Here is a 15,610-nt window from a genome sequence, read left to right as displayed (position 1 = left end):
CAGGTGCAGGACCTTGCACTTGGCCTTGTTGAACCTCATGAGGTTCGCACAGGCCCACTCCTCAAGCCTGTCCAGGTCCCTCTGGATGGCATCCCTTCTCTCAAGCACATCAACTGCACCACTCAGCTTGGTGTCATCTACAAACTTGCTGAGGGTGCACAAGATCCCACTATGTCACTAATAAAGATATTGAACAGTACTTGTCCCAATACAGACCCTTGAGGGACACCACTCATTCCTGGTTTCCACTCGGACATTGAGCCATTGAGTGTAACTCCTTGGATGCGGCCATCCAGCAAGTTCTTTATCCATCTAACAGTCCATCCATTAAACCCATATGTCTCCAATTTAGAGGTAAGAATGTTGCAGGGGACAGCAGCAAATGCCTTACAGTGTCCAGGTAATGACATCTGTAGCTCTTCCCTTGTCCACTGATGCAGTCACTCCATCGTAGAAGGCCACCAGATTAGTCAAGCACGATTTGCCCTTGGTGAAGCCACGTTGGCTGTCTCTAATCACCTCCCTGTCTTCCATATGTTTTGACATATCTTCCAGGAGGCTCTGTTCCACGATCTTACCAGGCACAGAGGTGAGGCTGACTGGTCGGTAGTTCCCAGGGTCCTCCTTTATAACCTTTTTAAAAATGGGTTTGATGTTTCCCTTTTTTCAGTCAGGGACTTCGCCTGACTGCCATGACTTTTCAAATATGATGGAGAGTGGCTTGGCAACTACATCATCCTTAGGACCCTGGGCAGCATCTTGTCAGGTCGCATGGACTTATGTATGTTCAGATTCCTCTGGTGGTCCCGAACCTGATCTTCTCCCACGATGGGAGGGACTTCATTCCCCCAGTCCCTGCCTTGAGGTTCAGGGGCTTGAGAGATGTGGGAAGAGAGGTTACCACTGAAAACTATGGCATCTTTAAAACATAGCTTTTAAGGCTTATTTTGCTACAGCTTTTTGCTCTTGAAGCTGAAATTCCTTAAGACAGTGGCCAACCATCTATAGATCTTTATAAAATGTAACATTCCCTAAATTTAACTGTGAACGCTTTACGGTCTTGTATCATTTGGCATTGCAGAGAATTTGAAAGTAACATTTGGACAGAAAATTACACTGTAATAGTCGTGTCTGTTATCTGAGTTGATAATTTTGCATCTGGTATGATTTGCAGCTCCCACACAGTCAATGGACAAGTTAGGTGTCACCAGTGGCAATTAAAAGCACACAGGCTAAATGTGATTACCCTACCATTACAGCTAAAGTTGATTAAGACAATCACCCCTTTCTGGAAACTGAAATAGAAGCGTCACTGTTTCTGGAAGGAGTGATAAATTTCAGATTTAACTGTTAGTCAGGAAGCCCTACGGTATCAGATTAATTATGGATAACAGCATTGTCAGTAACTATTATTTGTTTATTTAGTGAAAAAATATTTTCTTGAAGGCTAGAACTAGTATCTGGTTGTCTACTTCAATCTAATAACAACTACTAAAACTGAAATAAATACCACGATCTGCTTGACTTCTGATTTAGAGTAACTTTTGTTCTTTTTAAAAAATTGCTCAGGCAAAGATCAATTTGCATCGAAGTGGCTTACCAATTATAAAACTCTAAACTGAGGGTAAGACTGGGACCTTAGGAGCCTGAGGTTTAAAGAGTAACTTGTGTTAGTATTCTGATTGTGAACACATGCCACACTCAATGAACAGACACCAGTGATATATCTGATGTTGTTTGAAAACAGTGTATGATTATAAATAGATGCAGCAGAGCAAAGACCATACTCAGAAATTGAATTTGTCCCTTCATTAAAATGTATTTAGAAGTTCCATATCAGATAAAGCTCCTGAAATAAAAATATTTTAAAATATTAAATAAGCAAATTCATTTTTTTCTCCATCAAAACAAGATACTAGGAAAGCAAGTAAAGAAGGGCGCTCTCTATGCTGCTAGAATAGGAGGTAAAAATTATACCAATTGTGCCCAAACTTCAGGCTAGCTGTAGTGATCCAAAACAGTCATGGTATAAGCTAATAAGCAGTGTGCATGAAGAGGTCATTTGCCACAGCTCACTTGCTAGCACTTTTCTATATACCAGTGCAGACGTACCCAAAACCACTACTTAGCTGTAATTCCAAAACTGTCCTTGAGAATTAAGTTCTTCACTGCCTCAAGATGGTTTCAGCATGAAAAAAAAAGTAATAGATATATATCTAGTTCAATTACTTAATGAAATAATAATGGCTATTAAAAGTGATACCTTCAGTTCTTGCACCTCTTCTTTCTTAATAAATGCCTGCGCAACATTAATCCCTCCAGCTGGTTTGTTCTTATTTCCATGGTTAGAAAGACTCTTTCCAACTTGTTCGGTCAGTTTTTGAATAACTGCTCCTAAAGTTCATAAAAAAATTATATTGACAGTTTTCATTCACAAGAGGCTTTACTGTAAACCCTCTAGAAATCTTCCAGAAAGTAATAATAAGTAAAAGGCTGAGAAAAACTGTTTTAGACAGAAGTCTCTCCGAGGCACAGATTGTATCTTTTTCTGCATTTATACGAAACAGCATGATACACATCTAATTTGAACTGACATCTCTAAGTACTATATTAATATAAACATGTTAGCAAAAACATAAAATGCACACAAATACACATACACTCAAGACTAGATGGTCGGCCTTCATTATGTTTTCTAACACAGAAATATATCAGGAAATGCAAAATCATGCACAGCTGTTACAACATGCACATACAAAAGTAGTGAAAAAACCTTTTGAAGTTTTCGCAGGTGTTCCAGTTTCTTCAATTTCACTTCCCACCATCCCATCCATATGGCTTTTGCCAGGAGCCTTCTGAAAAGCACTGACTTTGCTGCTTGATGTTTTTGACTGCTTTTGCAGTAATTCTGGTGATATGTAAGACTGCTTAATATCATCTTCATCTGCTTCTTCCTCTGAACTGAATGGTGGAGTTCTATGCAAAAACATACAACCCGAGGACTTACTGGGTTTCAGTGACTGCGTTGATATATACATATTTAAGCTTCCTTGTATTTTCCTTTCCAGTAATGTGCATTTTTCTTATGTGAAAAAAACAGGAGCTCCCATAAATTCTAACTATCCATAAAACTACTGAAAAGAAATCATGCTGCTAAGTAAATTCAGGAAGTTATCACAAAATGAACTCTTCTATAGACATGATTATTTCTATCTATGCAACTATCTTTACAAAACAACAGACCAATATATAACAAGTCTTGCCAGGCAAACAAAGATAGGCTTTCATGGATCAGCAGGGAGAGAAAAAGTCAGGGTCAAGGAATCTGCACCACAGAAAGCCTGTTCTGATATTCTGTTAGATGAAAATAATTCAGGAATTTTTCAGTGCAGGAAATTACGAAGTAATGTGCCTGACGAGTGGAATCTAGAATATTGTGTTTAATTTTGGTCATAGTAAGAAAATGTCAGTAAACTGAAAAAATAAGGTCACCAAAGTCTTTAAATGTTTTTAACTGGCTCAGAAAAAGCATCTGAGAACAAAACTAAAGGAAGTGATACTACCCGATTTTATTGAATGTCCCTCTGTGGTTCACAATAAAGAATACATCTGCTGAAAGGAGAACGTGCTATCTTCCAGGGATTATAATAACAGACTCAAATGGAATAATACTTGAAAACAAAATATGAAATAGGCAGTCCAGAAAGTGTTTGTAATTTCAGCTTAATAATAGCTTTTGCGTGGCAAGCATGTGAATATTCAGTCACCAAAAATGTTTTCTTCAAAAATACAATGGAACAAAACATACGTGACACTAGATGTCTTTCTGGAAACTCCATTTCCAAAAAGCTTCCTGGATCTAAAAATAACAAGACAAGTTATTTCAAGACTGACAGTCAACTAAGTAAGCACAAAGTTTATATAGGAGTAATGTAAATTCGTTGCTCAATTCTTACAATATGTGCAGGAAATGTTCACATCAGTCTCAAAAACCCAAACCCATAGGACTGTTACCTGAGGTATGAGTACTATGAGAATAGCATCTCTTACTTTGGTGTAGATGTATTCTCAGTGATGGTTGTTCTTTGTTCAGCTGGGCGGACAGCTGTTGAAGACCGTTTTACTGGTTTTTGTGGTGTGGCAGATGAGGAAATTCCCAATTGATGTAACTTCTGTTTATCTACAAGAGAAGTTATCGATCTCATTATTAGAAACAATGTTTGGTATCTTTTATATTTAATTTCTAAAATTAAAGATGTCTCTGCTGCAGATTATAGTTTTACAAAAAAGAAGAAAAAAAGTAATTTTTTTCTTCAAAGCAGTTCAGAGTTACCATGTATCTTGCCAATATAGGAGCTAAGATTTCTGCAGTTAAACACAATGTCAAGAACCCTTTAAAGGAAACTGTTTAGTTGGCCGTAACTATATAGAATATTTATATGAAAAATTATGAAAGCAGCTATACAGAAACGTTGCTAAATAAAACCTTAAATAGAAGTTATAAAATGTAAGAGAATGAAAAAAAAACCAAAAACATTTTAACCTTCTGAAGGAAGCTGAGGACAGGAAACAGGTCTATTACAAGATGATGATTTCTCTTCAACCCTAAAGCTAACTTGGCGTTCAAGATGCTCTCGAATTCGCTGAATGTCAGGCTCTTGCTTCAGTTTGCATTCTCTAGCAGATTCAATAGCACGCAAAATTTTATTTAAGCGATCATTTGGGATACCGCGAACACCCTAAGGAAACAAATTGTGTTGTAAACACAGGGGCTATTATTTCTGCGATTTCTATCCTACAATCATATACACTCTTTTAAACTTCAAATATCACAAAGCTTGTAGAAAAATCACAAAAGTTGGTAACACTGCTCACAGGTGTAGCCATATGCTCCACATATGTAATTTGATGTACGTCCTCTCAGCTTAACGAATTACACTTATTTATAACACATCGAAATTTAGCTTTGGATTTTATAGGTTGAGGGTTGTGGTACAGGAGTGAAAGAGAATAGCAAAAAAGTGGAACAAAGATTACACCCCTTTTAAATAACTGAAAATAATCTTACTGCTTTAATTCCCAAGGATTCCAGCTTCTCCTCCAGGGCTTGCTCCAAAACAACTCGTAATTCTTTAGTTAAAGAAGGATCGGTCTTCAAAGCATTTATTAAATAGTGGTTACTTCTACCTGTTTTATGATCACCTTTCTCAATTTCTGAAATAAGAATGGAAAAATGCATTTAAGAGACATTTGAAAAATCCACAGTACACGAGACAATTAAAAACTGCACTGAAGCATGCTTTTTTTAGAAACACCACAGACATACATGTGCACTTTTGTCTACATGGAGTTGTATTCTTTTTAAAATCTTGGGCTAGCTTACAAAAAGTCAGCTCACTTGGAATCTACACCTCAGCACTTCATACTCACCATCACAAGTATCTTTTATTTTTCTTGTTACAGAACCACTGTAAAGATATATGCCTGAATATTTAGCAACAAAGATCTTTACTTTTAGAACTGTACCGGGAAACTTCTGATAAAGAAAGACTATCTTCTGACAATTAAGTTCTCTAAAAGTGGTATTTCAAATCAAAGCTGAACGCTAGCAAGAATTAGAACAGGAATATGATGAACTTGTTCTCAAGAAAAGCTTCAAGCAACGTAATGTTCTCTGATAAAAAACACCTACTAAAATCAAATCTTTGGAAAGTTGTAACACTTTCAAAAGTCTTGGTAAAGACAAAACCTTAGTCTGAGGCAGACCATTTCACAGAATATACATGACGGATAATACTTATCTTCAAAACTCTTTCAAGGACAAAGTTCAGCGTTGTGTTTTCTTCCATGCAGGTCTATGACATCATACATACTTAAAAGCAGAAAAATTTTTTTTTTGCTTTAAGTGTCAGTAATGACTTGAACTCTTATGCAAGAAATAAAGAACCATCTAGACAGATTCTTCCATCTAAATTAAAGATTGACATTTAAGTTAGGCCGAAGTATTATAAGGTCATACAGGGGAGTAAAGCAGCAAAACATACCCATTTGGAACCTGCCTATAAAGTGTCTCTGGCAAGACAAAGTTTTACTGAATGCCACTTATACCAAGTGAAACAATAATCAGTGGGACCATGGTAGCTTCTTCTGTCTGGCAGTGGTCAGCAAAGCCGGCAAAGCATACATAAAGGGGTATACAACATCCCAGGAAAGCATGCTGTAAACCAAACTCCCAACTTCACCCCCTGAAATAAAAGGTAAATATTGGGCAGGAGTTTGTCTCTTTCCAGTATGCCTTACAGGGCAGCAGAGTCATTTGCTAGCCCACAGACAAGGACATAAATGAAGGAATAATTCTATGTTGTGACTTTCAAATGTTTTCTTTCAAAACAAACGTGCCACTATTCCTATTTTTAAACAATGATTGCTTAAAAAGTAGTTCCATTTAGTTTTCATTTTTCTTTAAGGGAAAGATGAGCACCCTGAAGAGGACCCAAAAAAGCCTCAAGATACACAAATGATATTTAGGTTGCTTTGAGGCAGTGGCTTCCGATGGACCCAGGAGAGAACTATAGGTAATGAAAACTTTAAAAGTCCAGCTACCATACTAAGAGATCTGTGTTGAAGAGGACAGAATCTGGCTCAAATCTTAACTGGCTTTGGGAACTGTGTAGACAACTTAGTCCCTGACAGAGGTGGGATTAAAAGTAATTTGGCTGGGGAGCTGAGTCCTAGAAGAGACAAACTACTGGTCCGTGCGGAAACATTGGGCTGTCAGACCATCCCCCAAACAGGAAAAGGTGCATTATGCAGTTTGAAATCTTCCCACAAAGCCAGACATGAGACATTTTAAAGCGGAAGGCTCCAAGGAGCCTTCTGAGAATCCTGTCCCTTTCAGATGTTAATCCTTACAATAAAATAGATCCATCTAAAATAATTTTAAAATTCATAATTACTACATACTAATATGGGTAACAAGACTATCCAGCATTATCCTAATTAATGACAATATTAATTCTTGCTAATTAACTCAAGCCAAATCCTCTTTGCTGGAGCCAACTATTTAAAGAACTGTTTTCTTATTCATTTTTGTTTTTTAAAAAACCCCTAAGTACTAGATTTGAGAACTTTGGAGACAAGGGACCTTAAGTCTGGTCCACTGTCTCAGCTCCTACATAATCCTATGAAATAATCTGCCAAGTCAAGAATTTTCACACTCTCCCTTACAAATGGCTGTCACTGAAAACAAAAAAATCTTGGTCTATCTTTTCAGACTGCATTCTTTCTTCCTCTCTTTTGTACTGCAGGCCATGCCTTTAGGCACAGCAGAAGAATCAAAGACAATCCATCAAGAGAGAAGATGGCAAGCAAGAGAAATAGCAGAAAGGACAGCAAAAATGCGAGCAGACTTTATTTCAGATTGTTCAGTCACTGGATTTTCCCTGGGGAAACCTCTCAGTTACGCACAGATGTATTCAAATGACAATTTTGTTTTCAAAACAGCATCATTCCTTCAAAATTTAAACTCATTGGCTGTAAGGTTCAAGACTGATTTTGATTTTTGCACACAGTACAGATTATTACGCTATTCAGCTGTTTGGTGTTTCATCTAAAGTACTGTTAGCCTTCTTCAGGAGAAGAATACCATGCAGGATGAACCAATGCTTTATCTTCTGTCACTGTAAATGTGGCCTTCTCCAAGTTTTCCTCAGATGAAGCAGAAGAACAGCTGCCAACACTGGCCTACGTAATTTCATTCAGAATTGCACAACCCTGGCTGGACCTGTGGCTGCTTAGAGGTAGACTTAACTTAGATTACTTGCAAAAGTATCTTTGGTGCGTCTATGAAAGTAGGCAGCTTCAACCTTCAGCACCAACTTCCTTCTTCTATCTGAACTCTTTACCCTCTTATGCAGAGTTTGAAAAAGAAGTGAGCATACCTTGCAATAGCGTCAGCACCAAAAAATTCCTAGTAAGGGGGTATTCCCCGTCAAACGTTTTTGCTCTGCTTAGCTCAAGTGCCTTTAGACATATGGAATATGCCTCCTTTAAAGAGTTAGCCAGCTTTCCATAAAAACATTGAACTTGGATAAGGAAATCATAATATTTACAAGCACCAATAGCAAACAGGAGACTGACACAAACAAGGAATGTTCCCACCCAAATCACATAAGCATACTCAAATACAATGAAAAAATACTGTAGGTATCAAATAATATTTACATTTTCTTTTTCAAAAAACCACATGCCACTACATTTTGAGTTGAATCAACCATTACCTTTTTCCTCTTCTGAAAGCTCCTCTATGGGTTCCAGCATATGCACCAAGGGTGCCTGCTCTAATAACGAGGAAGAACAGGAACACCAGACAAACAGGACAGAAGAAGGTCAAGGTCCAGAGTGGGAAAGTTAGGCAAAAAAACACACCGATGTCAGTTTTCCTGATTGCTGACAACCTGCTTAACAATCACAAACCCAATGCAACGTGGCTCTTCACTGCCTTGGTGGGACATTTTTGTAGAGGAGACCCTAATACAATAGTCACTTCAGGAGCGATTCAGTTGCCCAAACATGGGTGTCTAGTGTCATCTCAGATATACCAGAGTTTTAAGCCATCGGCATGGGACTGGCTGATACATCACACAACTATGGAAAAACCCGTGCCCTTCTGGAATGGCACCCAGAGGCCAGGTGGGATGTTTTTAGGCATCTACAATGACAAGGCCACCTAGGATTAAGTAAATGAATCCTGTCATTCATTTCTCATAAGAAGCATTTTAATTTTTAAATTTATTTTAAAATATCGTTTATGTGCAATTTGATACTAAAAGTTTACAACAGGCAAGTAAAATGGACAGACATAGAAATCTTCAAAAAAAATACTGAAAAAATATGTTAACTCATTATACCAGAGAATTATTAAGTACTGAGTCCATATGTGCAGACATAGAGAAATTTTTTTTATATATATATATATAATTTCCCATAAAACCAATTTAAAAAAATCTTCAATCACTCCAGTATAGTGAGATTCAGTATTATCATGTGCTTTACAGAAATCTTGAAATGTCCTCTGCCGAAAACAGCTTCCTAAACACATTGAAATTATCATTTCATAGGCTGTCAGGTACAATTCGCTTTATATAAATGAAGCCAGAGTACAGTTTATTCACAACTTTATAGACTTCAGATATAAGAGAAGCATGAAAATGCTTATATGTCAACTAATAAAAATTTAGATATTCACCTTCCTTAAATAAATTTATTTCAATGAAAACTAGAATTTTAGTTTATTCTAGGTTTTATGATAAAAACAGAGAAACGAGCAAACTATACCTTCAGCATTCAACTACTGGCAGTATAGGAAAAAACAATTTATTGGCCAATATTTTGGGCCAACTTACATTTGCCCCAGCCTTCACAAGAAACCTTTGGCACTATAAATGGTTGTTCCGCTGTACGGGTAGAAGGGGAGGAAGTGAGGTTGCAGTAAAGATACCTGCTCTTCAGCACTTCTTATACAATTAGGTACAAACATGGATGCACTGTGATGGATAGTCACAATGAAATAAGCACTTGGCGCTAACTGGCACTTACTGTCACATCTCCAATATTCCCCATGTGAAGGGGACTAAAACTGGTGCTGTAAATGCTTGGGTATGGCTGCTGCTCTCTCCACGCTTTCCACACTTGAGGTTCTATTCAGCCTCTCACCTGCTTGTCCAAGCAGGTTACAAGACTTAAGATCTGCTCCCATATAATCTGCACTAAATAAGAAGTTCTAAAAAAATGCTTCTTACACCATCACAAGATGCTAAGAAGACGCAAATGTCAATGTGTTTTACGGAAACACTTAAAAGCAAAACTCTGAGAGACGGATTGACAAATAGGCTTCTGGACTTTCAGTCTCTAAGGCTGTAAAATTTAGCAGTGGCCAGAGCATTCCTGGGCACACGAATATGATCCTCCACACTACTGAACTCCTAAAGCTGCTCCTGGCACACCGTTGCCCTGCACCAGCTAACATTCTCCAAAACAATGTTCAGGCACAGTTTGGGATAATTCCCAAAAGCCTACAGGTGAGCCCGTTGTGGAGGACAGAGCCGGAAGCACAGATGGGGAATGTTCTGGGGGGATTTAATTTAGCTGCACAGGCATTGAGGCCTCTGAGTTTCTTGGCTGGACCTACCAGACAGTTAGCCAGTTGCTGTGTAATTGGATTTAATCTGTACTTCTTTTACCTGTACTTTACTCAAATGCAATCTGCTTAAAGGAGCTGACCCATCTCTGCACAAGCCCTTGTCAAGTAACTTAATTTAACAGGAAAAGCCCAGTCCCCAGAACTCAGACCTGAAAATAGTCTGCTGATCTGGCATAAAGGTACATGCTTCTCTTCCTCAGTATACTAGAAACAGAGGAAGTTAAAATCAGTAAAAGAATAGTTGCAAGAGCAAAACCAGAATGTATTACTTGCTACGTGTAATATTGTTGTTCACTGCATGACGACAGAGATCGAATGCTAAGACACGGGGAGTGCAACATCTGGAAACACCAACTTCTTCAATGTAAGTGGCCTTTTCTTTTTCTTTACTGCACACTTATTCTAAGAGATATTTATTAAACAACACATTGGAATCCAATGCAAGAAAAAGCAGCTTGGTCCAGCACCCCTCTGGTTTATAGACAGGTGTGGAGATCACCCCCCTAAGGAGCCCTCTCCTTATGTTTACCGGAGATGTGCTGCTTCTAGCTGTCTGATCAGACCTATCAGCTCTTACCTTAGTGCACATCCTTGAAATCAGCAGCATCTAAATTTTAGCAAGCTTATTTTTAGGAATCATTTAAGTCTGACTACTCAGCTAAACCTCAAATCTGTACAAAGCAGTCTTTGCTAACGTCATATCTAAAACAATCCTGCTGATGCAGACTGAATTCCAAACTACTCTGAGTTATTGTAACCTTCTCTAGTTCATCAGACCTTTTTGTCCAAAATGTCACCAAGCCACAATCCAATGTTAGCCTTAAATAAGTAATCACTACAACTTCTGACTTAAGTAGAGCCAGTTACCTTCCTGTCAATTATCAGCCCTAAATCTAGTTCAGCTGACCCTAGTGGACGCTGCCCTACATCAACATCTTCAACATCAGACCTTGCTGGCCAGGATCTTACTCCTAGCTTTCATCCTAGCCTGAATGTTGAACCTAGACAGACTACTGTCTTCCCTTTTGGGCTCACACCTAGGTATAAATTACTTGCTCCTGGTCACTTCTCTGTTCCCCATTCTAGATGAACACCAAAACTGTGTCCTTGCCTTACTGGAAGTAGACCCCAGGAGGCTGAAGCAAGGCAGGAGGCATGCTGTGGTCCAGCAGATCACCTGCTTTGGACTACCAGAGTACTGGTAGAACTGGAGCTTACATCAGTCTTGCAGTTCAGATGCAACCTCAATTATACTTTGTTCATTGACACAACTTGAACCGTGGCTCTCATCTCCACCTCCTTCTTGACTATGAAATGGAGATAAATTTCAACCTCATACTTAAACCTATTCAGTGAGGCTCCGCGGCTGCTACCTTGCTTAATTGATCCTTCTTAACTCAACCATAACTCTCATTTGCCAATCGATGTCTGCCTAAGCCTAATCCTAACCCTAACCCAAGTTCAGTGATCCCTGTAAAACCTTGGCTCAGCAATAATCAGATGTCTCTGGGTGATACCAGCCCTTTGCAGACCCTGCCATAAGTCAGCTTCTTATGCTGGCATGAACCACCTTAACTCGAAACCTAATTCATTCAGTCCTCCCCAACAGTCCCACACCTGACTCTAACCAAACATTGCTAAATCCTATACCTAGCCCAGTGGCAAATTCTGGACACATCCTCACCGTATGTCATCAGCCAGCCTCAGTCCAAAACCTAACCCTAGCTTTATTCTCACAAGAACAGTTCCTGTCAGCCTCAGGCTTGAACCTAGCTAAATAGCAGCTACCAACACCAGTCTTAACGAAGGCTGGTCGTATTCGTATCTCACTAGCCTGAATCCAGCCATATTAATACTAGCCATCATTAAGGCCAGCAACCTTAAGATGGCTTCCACAATGATGTGTGTGTCATCCCACATCTTCCAGAATATCTTTTCTGCCAGCTAATATGTGTGGAGAGATAGATGAGATATATCAAAAGTACAGGTTGCCTTAATTTCTTCAGTGGATCATTATATTACTGAAAAATTATGTGCCTAGCATACTTTGACAAAACCTTAAATATCAGTTTTAAATAATATTTGGAGACAATTTCTATGCAGGTGGAATAGGAAAATATATCTAAATAATGAAGAATTCAGGCTGTGTGTATTTCGAGCTTATAATATATTATTTGTCTGTTCTTATCTACTAGTTTAAAAAAAACCAATATTCTGACAGTACTATTGGAAAAGCAGTCTTCTGGCCAATATTTAAAGGAGAAATCCTGTCTATTTACTCTGAAATATGAAATGCTAAAGTACTTTTTGCCTGAACAGAAGTGTTACAATTATATATAGTGGAGTATCACCTACAGTAAGCACTTTGCACTTGCAATATGAAAACCAAGGATGAAACGTAAAACTGGTGTGCTGTAAATTGCTGCACTTCCTAAAGATGTAAGGAATGTAAGCCATGACTATAGTCATTATCTACTCCTTTAATTTATACTCAAATTTCACATCTGAAGAGCTGCCAGACTTAATCTGTGATACCTGTAATTTTCACCATCATCTTTGAATCAATGCACTTCATATACTTTTCTCCTAACTAATCAATGGGAAGCCAAATACTGCACACAAGCAGCATAAATATTAATTTTAAACCAATATTCTTAAATATGATAAATTTTTGACACTTACCTGAGGCCTCTAAGTTAGGAGCCTAGTCATCTCAGACTCCTTCTACAGTCAACGAAGAGACACAGGCAACTTCAAAGAGCAATTCAGATCTTAGTTCAGCTGAACCAAACTCTGAAGGTGCCCCTTTTCTCTGTTAACTGTCTAGGAAGACTACTTTGACTAAATATTCCTCAGATGCTTCAGTTATGTCCCTAACAACAGCTGGGCCTTAGTCTGCACCATGTTTGAAGACTGAGTCATCGGTTTTAATGGACAATCTAATTGATATCTTTGCTTTTTAACTACTGTCTTCAATTCCACCTACTATTATTGACCTAACAAAGATTAAATATTGAACAAGTATCAACATTTCAGGAGTAATATAGGAGCCAAAGTCTGATTTTAAAATATGATTTAAAAAAATCATAATTGATCCATTGCCTTTTTGTGAGACTTAAGTAATCTTTGAAGATAAGACTTAAGTTATATCTGCACAAAACCCTACAGCTAGCTCAGAAACCGAGAGAAGAATGGTCAGCCAGGATGGCATTCAAGGCAGACTGTTAGCTCTCCCAAGAAATTAGGAACATGAACACAAAAGCACCAGGCTAACACAGTTATTCCACGACTTTACACCTAAGATACCTCATTTGTAATTCGGGTATCTTTTCATAGCGCAGATTTCAGATGTGCAGAAATGATCTTAGGATGCAAAAGCTTCCAGGCAACTTTGAAAAGTGTACTTAAGTTCACGTAAGAGAGCCTTTTCCAGAATTAATTTTCTTTCAAACAGAAAAAAAGAAAGAAAAGGAAGATATTCCATACGCAGGCAATTGTTTGGTAGGAAAACTATAGCTCTTGTGATGTCAGAGATGCTCTGTGCTAAATAAATTTGTGGACAGAAGTTACCAACAAGCACTTTCATTTTCATAATGGCACGAGATGCAGCCATGATGTCTTAATTCAGTATGTAAGTCAATCCCTTGAGGAGCCATCAAAATTTTGGGAAAGACACTGTAATTTCTGCTAACCTTTATATCCAGAAATTAGGTAGGGTAAGTTTAAAAAAAATCCAGAAGGGAAGAAAGGGGACAGACAGAGAGACCTGCAGAGATAAATAAAATAATAATCAGCAAAGGAATCTGAAGGAAACACCTTCTTTGAGGTTTCATAATAAACTGATAGTGAATCTTTTGTATATCAATGGCAGGAACAGCCTTTTCTATCTTGAGAAGTTTCATAAGGTGTCACAAACTTCATATTTGGAGCAGCAAGAAATCAGGAAAGATCTGAATGAGCTGATATAAATTGTCAGAGTACAGAAAATACTAATGTTCACAGAACTGTTTTCCTCCTCAGTCCAAATGAAAGTAAATGCACTCAGAAAGCAATGCTTGACAAGCTTGGTGCCTAAGCCCTTAGCAGCAATATTCTTCATAAACCCCGTTCCTTAAATTCAAGGCAATAGCTAAGCTACTTGCTGTGAGATCTCTTAGCTAGAACCAGCACTACTGTGTTGGTGCAATGAAGCTGGTTTGAATGAAAAATAATTGGATTATTTAAAACACTATTATTAATAATCTCTATTTAATATATTATTGCTTTTCTCCACACAACAACATTTCATCTGTATAGTTTCACTCAAAAAGCTTCTAGCAATGAACAGCTACCTTGCATAGGTTAGTAAGAAATCTCTGTAATATTAAAATAGTTTTACCATATAATAAAAATCTCTTTTCCTGAGTTTAATAATTCTTGGCACAACAAATATTTTGAAATCAACACTTCGTATTCATCAGTTTTTCATTCCTCATCAAGTTATCTAAAGCTTCTGCTGCATACTGCTCCTTCTCCCCATATGCCTTTTCAGAACTTTTTGAATTTGTTGAAAAAGAAAAATTCTGTACATTTTTCTTAGACAAATTCCATTTCCTCTCCCCTTGACAGGTTTTAAAACTAAGAGAAATAATAATTTAAAAATTATTATTTAATTATAGTTCAATAACTCAAATAATTTATAAAATGGTTTTAAGTTTTAAACATTTTACTTGCTCAAAGTTAATTTTTCCTATTGCTTTCCTACTTGAAATGAAAGTAAAGAATTAATTGATCGCAGAATATTGGTATGGTAACAATACTCTCCATTACTTTGCATACTGAGAAAAAAGTGAAAACTATTTTCACAAAGCACCAAACAATATAAATGGAGGTTCATCGCTTCCCCCCACTACTAAACAATATCACAATGCCACAAGTTAAAATAACTGAATAATGATCCATATGTAACTACAGATATACTCTGGAAGAACTATCTAGACGGGATGACTGACTATTTTGATTATGTCTTCCGTATTTTCCCGCCGTGACATTTGAAGTCACACGAAAAATACAATTTCAAGACTTATAAACAAACACCTCCACATTTTTCTCTGTACGAATTCCATTATATGCATATAGCTATCCAGTACATGCATATACCAGAAAATAAGCATATTTTCTAGAAGAAAACATAATTTTGTTTCCTCAATTAGTTTCATTTACCTTAAAGTGCTCCAATACTATACATGTGCTAGGAAATATTCTCACATTATTTTATTTTCTTTTTCATTTATTCTTTTCAATAGTGCATCTTGACAATTACTTCATGGGAATTCTCAGTGCTGACATACAGCAAAGCAATTCAAATTACGTTCTTTCAATATAACTACTCTTACAGCTATGATTTGACAAGCAACACATTTAAGAAGA

At 37.5% G+C, this 15,610-nt stretch overlaps 1 protein-coding gene across 1 annotated transcript in view; it reads right to left on the bottom strand.

Annotated features, from left to right (window-relative positions):
• The window catches only part of DZIP1 (DAZ interacting zinc finger protein 1), a 38,597-nt gene that overhangs the window by 3,624 nt on the left and 19,363 nt on the right, over positions 1 to 15,610 (bottom strand). The window contains exons 11-16 of the mRNA XM_009325565.1: positions 5,069 to 5,214; positions 4,544 to 4,739; positions 4,051 to 4,180; positions 3,809 to 3,859; positions 2,774 to 2,976; positions 2,264 to 2,394 (exon numbers count right to left, since the gene is read on the bottom strand). Coding sequence (XP_009323840.1) covers positions 2,264 to 2,394; positions 2,774 to 2,976; positions 3,809 to 3,859; positions 4,051 to 4,180; positions 4,544 to 4,739; positions 5,069 to 5,214 — 857 coding nt within the window. The remainder of the gene's footprint in view (positions 1 to 2,263; positions 2,395 to 2,773; positions 2,977 to 3,808; positions 3,860 to 4,050; positions 4,181 to 4,543; positions 4,740 to 5,068; positions 5,215 to 15,610) is intronic.

Source organism: Pygoscelis adeliae, unplaced genomic scaffold (genome assembly GCF_000699105.1).
Source record: "Pygoscelis adeliae isolate BGI_AS28 unplaced genomic scaffold, ASM69910v1 Scaffold56, whole genome shotgun sequence".
Lineage (NCBI taxonomy): Eukaryota > Metazoa > Chordata > Aves > Sphenisciformes > Spheniscidae > Pygoscelis > Pygoscelis adeliae.
Note: the sequence above shows the minus strand (reverse complement) of the source record. Positions and strands in the feature narration are given on the sequence as shown.